Below are 10,633 nucleotides of genomic sequence, written 5' to 3' on the forward strand. Positions count from 1 at the left end.
GTATGTGTGTACTCAGTTCATCATGTCAGTTGTTATTTTTCTTTGGTCTTTTTGCTGTCATTATTTTGCTGCCTGTGTACAGCAGCTTCACATCAAATAAAAAGGAACTAGAAGAATGTCAAGCTGACTTTATATGGATGTTGTAATTTCTTTCAATATTCTGTGAATTCAGAGTATGTCATAATGACATTTGTTACAATTTGCATTAGAGAAAATAGGTGGGCTTCTGCCAGGACTGAAGTAAGTGGATTGCACAAGTGTCATGAATTTTTAACGGAACCAATCCTGCTTTTTTCTGTTTGCTACTTTTCCCCTACATCTTCTATTTACTTTATGATTTGCCTGTTTACTGTGCTGATAGAGAAGTTCACGAAGCATTTTTAAGCTTGTGCCTTGTCTGAGCTGGGGAAACATTTTTGTGAGTGCAAGACTGCTCATAGTGGGTGGCTGCCCAGAGCAGCACCTGGAAGCTGTAAAGTAAGGTCACCTTTGTCAGGAAATTTTGTTGGCCTGCATTCACTTACTGGTGATTTGCTGTCTTTAGTCTGTTCTTGGTCAGTCCCTTCGACAAAGAGTAGGTCAGTACTGACTCTGTTTATGCTGCCATAGTTGCTGTCATTCAAGTTAATGCTGAGGGGTTTAACAATTAGGAAAATGGTCTGGCCACTGCAAGTTCTGGGCTTTTGCACCTCTTAATAATGTAGCCAGTTTGTGGTGGAAATAAGACTGTCAGCCCAGCCTTTCTGTAAACAGAGGCTTCATCAATTTCAACATTGAATGAAAGATAAGTGCAGTTTGAATTTTGACAGTGAAATATATGTGGCATTTTTAAACATAGGAACTTTATACCCATAGCATAAGATCAAGGTTTTTACCTGAAATCTACAGGGATTTTAATTTTTTTTTCCTGTGTCAAACTTGACAATATCAGTTTCTGTGGTGAACCTACTTAGCATGCCAAAAAGAAGAGTAAGGGAGGGAAGCTTAAGGCTGTATGTGAGCTGCTGATTCAGAGACAGGATAGGGTAGCTGCTTCTCTCCTCTCCTTCCCCTGTTTTAGTGGGTCACATTGTCAGTGCACCTGCAGCCATTTCAGTAGGTAATCTGCAGACTCTTCTGTCTCCTGTAGCATCAGGTGGCCAGCTCATTTCCATTTGAGCATTGAGATGTAGCTTATTGCCTTGTTTACCTCTCAGTACTGATTTGGGACAGGCCAGTGACACCATCATGTGCTGCTTAGGGAGAGGGTATAGTGGAAGGATATCTCACAGTTCTCATTATTGTTGGCAGTTGTATATGATGATCTCATGTGCGAATGTCTCCACAAGGAATCCTTACTGTGATCCAGAAAAGGGTGATGAATATTTTGCTGCCTCTGAAGCTATAGAGCACATACTATTTCCTCAGTGTATAAATACAGAATTCTAAGAAAGCAGTATAAAAAGGAATAAGTAATAAAGATGTGTCTGTTTCCAATTACAGCAGAGTATCCTCTTTTCATCTGTTCATTTCATCAAAAATACATTGTCATTGTTGAATGAGCAAAACCATGTTTCACTCCAGTACTGCCAGCTGCAAGCCAGCCTTTTTAACAAATGCTCTCTCAGTTTATCAAAGTAATTGGAAATTGCTCCTTGGAGACTGCTGAAACCATAACAAATGCAGACAGTAATCAGATTGTTTGTAATCAGAAGAGTGCAAAACAACACAAAAAACTTTAATGGAGACTCACTGGCTATTGCCAGCTTGTTCTTTTGCTTACACTGCAGACTTGAAACATAACCAATAACCAGCTACTATATAGCCAGCAGTGTAGTAGCAATTGTGTTAGTCTACTGTATGAGCATACTCTTCTTACAAATGTCTGTGGACTTCAGAGGATATAAGATTCCTGTTAAATGCAGTCAGGGGGAGTAAAGTTGTGTTGGTTGGTCAGAACAGGGAGGATCTGGGTATCAGCTGTGGTGAGAAGAGGAAATTGTCATCTTCTGTAAAGCCTAAAGAAAAACAATGACAGTTCCTCAAAGTGCACTCCCCCTTCTGCACAGGGATGTTTCCTACTTGCCTGTTAATTGTGCTTGGACTTTGGTCCCATCTTCTTCCTTGCCATCGATGGGTATTGGGAGCTTTGTGCCCTTTCTCTGCCTAGCAAGGGACTACTCTTCTGATCCCTGCCACAGCTTGCTGAGCATTCTCACAAGCCTTCAAAAGCTTAAATGTTTTTGGGAACTATCTGAAAGACTGATCTTTGTGTTCCCCTCCTGCCAGATGTATTTAAGGGAAGTCTTACTGTGTAGCACTGCCACTTGCATTTCCTTTTAGTATCTGAACATGTAATGAATAAAAATATTGGATAAGATTATTTTAATGTAGCCTTTAGGAAAATACATTTATAGATTTTGTTTCTTAGTATGAGAAATAGTGTTTAGGACTTCTTGAAAAAGTAGTTCTTGGTCTTTATAGATATGGATTTTAATTAATATTTGTCATGAATGTACAGTGAGATCTTAATTACCTGAGTTTCACTAGACAAATTGAACAACTTCCTTGTCATGCTGGAGGGAAGGTTGTTTTTTTTCTTGGTGGTCTGAGATGTCCCATCCTTTTGTAGCTGTGTTCATTTTTATTCTATCCAAAATTCGGAACATGGTAGCATTCCAGTAAAAATGTGTGAAGACCTCAAGTTGTACCAGCTTTTGCTTATTACCTTTAATGTGTATTACATCTGTATCTAACTGAATTGACTATGCAGGCAAAAATTGTGTAGAATTTAGATTCTATTTGTATAGAACACAGATTTTTAATAAGAACAAATATTCAGTATGCTTACTTTCTTTTAACAAAAACAGCCAAATCAACCCAGAACTTGAGTTGAAAGTGAGTATTACTGGATATTGGTAATAACATTCTGATGGCTCGAAAAAACACCCAGAACAAAAGAAAAGTGTTTGTAGGATGGAATTTAATTAACTGCTGTGGTACTAAACTGTACATGCCAACTTTGAGGTCCCAAACCAAGCAGGGATAAGAACAGATTTGCACTTCTCACCACTGTAATAGAGCTGGCACCAGTCACCTTAATGTGATTATGTCTGTACTGTGAGTAATACAGAATACCAGTCTGTGATTAAATTATTCAGCAGTTTTGTAGGTAGAGTTTTGTCCTGTTTTTCCCATCAGTAGACATAAAGTTCTGAAGTTCAGATAGCAGGAAAAACCTCCCTTATCTGATGACTGGAAAAAGCAGGTATTCAGTAAACCTGAAGCAGTTGAACACTTCTGCACACTGTGCTGAGCCAAAAGGTTGAACTTTGTGTGTGAGCTAAAGCCTTCTGAAAATCTTTGGTTTTAATAACTATATGGAGGTTGGATGTCATGGCTGAACACTGCTCAAGTGCCTGTCCTTGTCCTGCTTCTTCTCTTCTTTCTCCTGTGATCCAGTTTCAGTCAATCAGCCCCACACTCTTCAAAAATCAAATCTCCCCAGAAGTCTTCTTGCCCAGCCTTAAGTTACTTGTTTGTTTCTTTTGTTTAGGTATTCCTGTCTCTCAACAGCACTTAATTTGGAATAATATGGAACTGAAGGATGACTATTGTTTGGATGATTATAAGTAAGTATAGAATAAAATTTGTTTCTAATTAACGTTTCTAAATAATTGTTAGCATGAACAACAGAAAATGCTATAAAAATGTATTTGTTGTTAATTATAGCATTTCAGAAGGCTGCACTCTGAAGTTGGTTCTGGCCATGCGAGGTGGACCTGTTAACACCAGAAGAGGTAGGTGTTAAGGAACTTAAAGATAGTGGTTTTCATGCAATGTCTTATAACTGTAAAGAGCTTAGGTAAGCATTCTCTTAGGTAAGCATTTTGGACATTGAGACTTCAGTTCCAAATTAATTGGAAAAATACTTAACAAAAATGGGGGGATTTTTTTTCCCATCTTCTCTTAGCATATCAAGTGCACTTTGTTTACTCTTAAATTAAGTATATGTGTATGTACAGAATCGTCAAGTCATAAAATCAGCAATTCTTCACTTCAAGAAAAAATTATCCTAGAATGTCATTATATTTTTTAAAATATGGTCATAAGAATCAGGCTTTGCTACAGTCAGATGATAAACTTGGTTATTACATGGATCATCTGTATAGGAGTGAAAATTAAGAAATTTCCTTGATAATTTTCTTGGGAAAAATTGGGAAAAAACTCAGCCTATCTTCTAGGTTGGGAATTCCTGTTATAAACTGAGCTGAGCTCTCAGAGGTGATCAAAAGAACAGTGATAATACTTCGGGTTTATTTTGTTTTTTTAATCTTTTTAGTTCCTGTGAAAGATCCTATCAGGGAAATGGCTGAATACATGGATCCTGCTAGAGACAAGGTCTGGGAGAAAGGGCCGTCCAACAAACAAGTTACCTTCCTCGTGTATCGCGAAGGAGATCGCTTGAATTTCTTCCGTGTGGTTGACCGGGGCGATGGCACTTTAACACCACTGTCTGAATCTTTGAGGTAAAGTTCATTTTAGTCTTTGTATTATTCTTCAAGAGTGGATTGCTGTGTAATTTTCAGCTGTATTTGTTGGTTTTATCAGAAGAGTATCTGGCATATGGAAAGAATTATTCCCTAAGCACTATTAAATTGTTGTAACTGTCTGAGAGCACAGTAGTGCTTTGTGGTCAGTGGTTGTGCTGATGGTTCTTATCACTGTGTGCATTCATATAGTGAGATAAAACTGACTTCATACTTCAGGCAATTTTCAACATTCCAGCCCTTTCTGAAAAGGCACATGTTGCAGGAGAGTCAAATCAATATTTTATTAGATATTAAAAACTTCCATTAAGCACTTTCTCTAACATCTTAATGCATTTGTTTAGTTTTGTAAACACTTCCCTGTTCACATAATAATTTTTTTTCCTATGAGTGTGACTTGACTAAATGATTAGTCAGGAAAATAGTAATTACCAATACAGCCAGATTTTGGATGTAATTAGGCCTCAGGTTAGCTACTCTTGAGGTACCAATCTTGTGTCAGTTGCTGTCAGAATCCAGTGATCTTGTCATCACAAGGACACGTGTATCACTTTACCTGCTACATTGTAATTGTAGTAAACAATTTGACAGTTTTTCCTAAAACTATCAAAATGGATACCTATTAAAAATTATTGCATTCTATTTGTATACTGTAGCTTTTAGGTAGGTACTTTTATCTGCTCAAGAACTTAACATTTGTACAGCTGTGAGGAATGGAGTCCCTTTTCTGAGAACTAGCTGTGTTTTCTGCAAGGCTAAGGCTCAAGCTTCTTTAAGTGGCTATTCTTGTTTCTGTGTGCAAAAGGAAAGCAAGAGCTTTGTGCTGGGTTTTTATTGTTTGTCTTCTGAGTGATACTACTCTTAAAAATTTTTATAAGACATCCATACTTAAAAACCACAGACGGAAAAAAATATCAAAGCTGAATTCCCACATTCAGTCAAATACATTGGGTTTAAGAAATGTGCTGGTGCTGGTCAAGTGAACCAGTTGGGTTGGAAGCCACCTGAGTTGAAAACATTCAGCTTGAGTTGTTTCTGTTTTTCTGTGCTTTCTATAGGAGTTCACTTATTAGGTTTTCTAGTAAGGCAGATAGTAATTTGGAGGGGAAGAAAATCCTATTTCTTGAGTTTGTTACCATGGCTGGGTGAGACTGTGGGAAATGGAAAAAGTAGCAAAGGGAAGAGAGAATGGAAGCAAATCAGACCTTTTTGTTTGATCTTTACAAGTAAGAGTAAAGGGTCACTTTGAATACTACTGAAAACTACTGGTTTTCTATGCTGACAGGTGTGTTCATATGTGTGGGTATATTGGTGACTAAGCATTTTGAAGCACGTGGTTATCATTCTTTTTCACCTTGCTGATACCTGGAGCAGAATTCAACTGGAATTTATAAATGAGACATTGGTTTTGGTCTTGGTTTTTATAGTTCTCCAGATAATTTTATTTTATATGTGCTTGATTTACTGGGTAAAACTTGACAAAAGTATAAATGCATACAGCAATCATTGTCTCTGGGTTGGAAGAGCATTGAAGCTGTGGTGGAGGGCTGGCAGACACTGGTGCCAAAAGGATTTCAGCAAGCTAATAATTTATGAGACATATATTTTACAAGGAAGAGCTCAGGAATATTGACACCTATGGACAAAGTAAATATAAAATTTACGCATTGTAAAATGGGCTGAAAATATCATTAATATCAAAACTCCCTGTCCAACTTCTATAATCTTACAATCACATTAAAGCAAACAAAAATCCTTTTGTCACTCTTTTTTTTTTTGGTGTGTGTTTTTGGCCCCAGTTTGTCAGAAAATGGAACAAAAAGATAACAATTATTTTTGCATTAAAAAAAATCAAAAACCAACCAAACATGAGAATACCACTTTGCTTTCTGTCCTTTCGTAGCAGGAAGGGACATCCAGCAAATTCTTTGGAATTGATGATGTAAACCTTTGTAAAGATAAAATTTAAAATTTTGAAATTATTTTTTAGTGTTGGGTTTTTACCAGGAGAAATATGTATATGTAATATATATGCTGACTGTTACCACATAGAATTGCTCAGGTTTTGGTAAGAAATGTCTGGTCTATTTTGCTGACTCTTGGTTTGAATTTGCTTCTTTCATGCTCTTCACACCATCTCCCAGTCTCTCACTGTCTCTCCATTCCAAAATGCCTTTGGAACTTTGTTACATTTTAGGAACTGGATTTGGAGAGTCAGTGCAAAAAATGCTGGCTCTAAAGGCAACAGAATATTTCTAAGAATCAGGTAAGATGCAGCTCTAATTAGTGATATTTTCTTTTTGGTACTGACTTCCACTTGACTTTTAGCTCTTCCTTGATCTCTTTTGGAGAGTAGAAACTTAAGCTAAATCTACTAAGACATTTGTGTGAATACAGAGGAATTAGGGGAATTGCCTGATTGTGATGATTTCTAGATGCTGACAATGTAATGGAAGAACTAAAACACTCTTTAAAATGTACTACCTACAGTGTTGAAAATGCATCAGTTTGTAATGAATTGGACAGTCCTAATGGTTCTTTCATTTCACTGTCAAATGTTGAATGTGTTACTGATCAATCCTTCATTGCTTCATAGGAAAAACAAGTTAGATGCTGATTTTTAAAACTTTGAGGTTTAACATTCTGTTAGAATGCAGAATGGAAGAAGGAAATGTCATGCTATAAACTTCCAGTGATTAATGAGTTAAAATATTTTGTCTTGGGACTAGCAATTCTAATCTATTTATTTTTTTTCCAAATGTGAGACTCTTTGGAATCTTTGGAAACCTAAACTGATCTTTTTTTTCTTTTTTTTTCTTTTTTCTTTTTTTTTTTTTTTTTTTGAAAAGGAGAAATAGAATATCACATCCACATGGGTGACCCCTCCATTTCCATTTATGGTGAGAACACCCCTCAGGATGGATAGAAATTTGGACTTTTCCTTCCATGCCAGTGTCTGGTTAATTGGAAAACTGATCAGCTTGTTGTCTGAGTCACACACTTAACAGCTTTGGCCATATCTTCAGGAGACATTTGTGGAACTGGATATCCCCTCTGTGGGGAAAATATATAGTGAGTGTGAACCAACTGTATATGCTATAACAACTTCCCAGAAGCGTGGCTGTGTACAGATTTCAGCGACATCACTTTGCCCTAATAAGGGATGCTTATGTGGATAAATGGATTTGAAATATCTTTGCATACAGTTTTACATAATGTTTTGTCAACAGATCAACTACGGATATGACTTCCTAGTTGTGAGAATACTCTGCATTGAAAATGTAATTAAATTACTTCATTAGAGGGTGAATACAAACTTTCTTTTATTTTCAGTGGTGGTTCAGTTTATAATTTATATGCTGATGATGAAGATGAGACAGAGGCATCACCTTCTGGCCAACAGATTATTGAGAATTCAATTACTATGAACAAAATGAAACTGCTCAAGGCAAAGATGGAGAACATGAATCTGAGTAAAAAGGTGAAATTGTGATTTCGATTTTTCTGTCATAAAATGACATGGGCTTTCCTTATGCTGCCTTTTCTAAAAAGTAGATCAGATACTCTGCCATATTGAGAAGTCAAGTTATCATGGGTAGATGATTTCTCATCTATTGTTTATGTAAATACTATTGTGTAAACATTCTGCTGAGGGGCATTGGCATTCCTTGGACCTACCTGCCTTCATTCAATGAATTGATTACTAGTCCTGGATTTATTTGCAAGGGTAGATTTTTTTTGGTAGGTGGGTGAGGTTTGTGGGTTTTTTTCTTCCAATACTTTAAGTAGCGTTGTTTTGCAGTACTGCTCTGCTAAAAGTCAATGTTTCTCTTAAAATAAAATTTCATTAGATATACTGTAACTGAAAAGCCTATAAAGTGAAATATGGGAATGATATTATCTTGAAAATAAAACTGGTGCTCACATGTGGCTAGGTTACCTAGACATAAAATTAAGAGATTATACTTCCTTACATTTTTTGTTGTGTTTGAGACCTGAAGCTCCTCTGGATAACTTTGATGGCATTCTGACTTCCTTTTTCTGTTTCTCTGATATATCACCTATTTATTGAAAGTATTTCCTGATTATAATCTTTGATTTTATTACTCAGATGTTGGGGTGAAGTCTTGATGGCTAGTAACATTATGATGGAGTAGAAAGAATGATCTGGCCTTACGCTGTCTGAATTCCTCAGAATATATTTTCAGCCAGGTCTTTTGAGTGCAACTGGAGGTGAAATACTAATTGTTGTATCTGTGTTTTTTGATTTTGCTTGGGCTTTTTTTTTTAATAGCCTAAGAAAACTGTCAAGGTGAAGCCTCGGCCTCCCATGACTCCTCGACCGTCGAGTGGCTCGGTGGCTGCTGCCCGTCACCGCTTCCTCAGAGTGCTGCCCCACATCGGACAGTCGTGCCTACCTCCTCCTGGGCATTTGCATCAGTCAGAGTCTCCCCAAAACGCACTTTCAGCACTGGCTACTTTGGCCACTGCTAGTAGAACAATGCCAGCCACTGCTAATCACTTCCTTAAGGAAGATGATGCTTGGCAGAGCAGCTCTTGGTCTCAGCCAGTCAATAGCATCAGGTTACCACCGAAAATATCTCGTGTTGAACTAGAAAATGCAAAGCTACCTACAAACAGTATTCTGACTCCTCTTTCATCCCTGCCTGCAAATTCAGAAAAAGCACCTGAAAATGCGACCTCAGCGAGTGAGGAGGATGCTGTTTTGTTTCCAAACCTAACAAACGTGGAGCTATATGGAAAAGAAGAACATCTACCTGAACCAGATGGTTATGCTTTTTTAACAGAAGGAAGCACTGCTGAACAGTGTAGTGAGATATATGACATAGGAAAGGTGAACCCAGAGCTTGAACTGCCTGATGGAGACAAAGATTCTAAGGTTGTAGAGCAACACAGAAAACCTGTTGGCAAAGTGCTGAGCACTGCAGCAATGGAGACTGGTCTTCTCAGTACTCGTGAATTAAGTCCTCAGAAGAATCTGCTTTTGTCTCCCCTGCGCTATTCAGCGCAAGTGGCACATCACAGTGCCCTGAAACCACAAGCACAGCCCAGGTGCTTTGAGGCTGGTAACTTGAGATCTGCAGCCTCCCCAAATGTGCTTCGATCATTGGAAGTACGTAGTATAGCAGACTCCTCTTTTCCTAGGACCACTAGATTTTGTAGTGTGAAAGTAGAGTCACTTGGCAAAAGACCTGATGTGATTTCTAAAGCAGAGACTAGGGACATCACAGATGTGGCTAGCAAGGCATCCAAAGAACCTGTGAGTTCTGTAAGTAACTTAGGATTTCTGGCTTCGCTGGCCCGAAGCACAAACAGGGAAAGTTTACAGAGTTCCTGTGGGACTGACAGCTTTCGGACTTCTGGTATTGCACTACCTACAAGCCTGCAGCATTTTCAGGAAGAAAGCTTTAGGAAAACTGCTCCTCCAAATGAAGCTGCTGAATATATTCTAGTGAGTATGCACATGTCCAAAGAAATCAAAGTTTTCCTGTTTTTGTGATACTGATGTTACAAAACTACTGTGTGTGTATTTGTGTCTTGTCAGGAGAGTCAGATGGACTGTGGGAGGTGTATTTAAATCCCTGAGTGTCTTAAACTGTTTTCTGAATGGCTTATGGTATCTAAACAGCCTGTTTGTCTAAACAGGTCCTAGAAGTAATTTTTCATTAAGATTAAAGTGGTTATTCAGTTCACAACTGAAATTATGAGTTACTGTAGTGATAGATTTATGAGTGTGTGTGTGTGTGTGTTAGAAGCATCCTCTGGCTTCTACTGCTCACTAATTGTCATTTATTCCAAAGTGTGCCCAGTGACTGGCACATATGTGCCAAGCTTCTGCTCTCTAATGTACTTTGTTGTTTTGGTGTATTTTGAAGTGTGGGGACATTTATTAAATAGCCATTGAGGGTAAGGCTTTATGTTTCAGAGTTGTAACTATGTGTGCAGAAGTTGTCTTGGACTCTTCGTGAGTAGATTGATAAAACATTGATATCAAATAAGCTGATAGCAGACTACCTACTTTTCCATTTAATTTCCATCTGCTAGTAATTTCCTTGTGGACATTTTTTTTTTTAGTCTGCACT

At 37.7% G+C, this 10,633-nt stretch overlaps 1 protein-coding gene across 2 annotated transcripts in view; it reads left to right on the plus strand.

Annotated features, from left to right (window-relative positions):
* The window catches only part of ZFAND4 (zinc finger AN1-type containing 4), a 20,613-nt gene that overhangs the window by 3,919 nt on the left and 6,061 nt on the right, over window positions 1-10,633 (plus strand). The window contains exons 2-7 of one of the 2 annotated variants that reach the window (XM_031062999.1): window positions 3,536-3,611; window positions 3,712-3,779; window positions 4,322-4,508; window positions 7,863-8,010; window positions 8,824-10,032; window positions 10,457-10,469. In XM_031062999.1, coding sequence (XP_030918859.1) covers window positions 3,536-3,611; window positions 3,712-3,779; window positions 4,322-4,508; window positions 7,863-8,010; window positions 8,824-10,032; window positions 10,457-10,469 — 1,701 coding nt within the window. The remainder of the gene's footprint in view (window positions 1-3,535; window positions 3,612-3,711; window positions 3,780-4,321; window positions 4,509-7,862; window positions 8,011-8,823; window positions 10,033-10,456; window positions 10,470-10,633) is intronic. The other variant, XM_031062994.1, reaches the window with a different exon arrangement.

This window comes from Geospiza fortis, unplaced genomic scaffold, assembly GCF_000277835.1.
Source record: "Geospiza fortis unplaced genomic scaffold, GeoFor_1.0 scaffold130, whole genome shotgun sequence".
NCBI classification, from domain to species: domain Eukaryota; kingdom Metazoa; phylum Chordata; class Aves; order Passeriformes; family Thraupidae; genus Geospiza; species Geospiza fortis.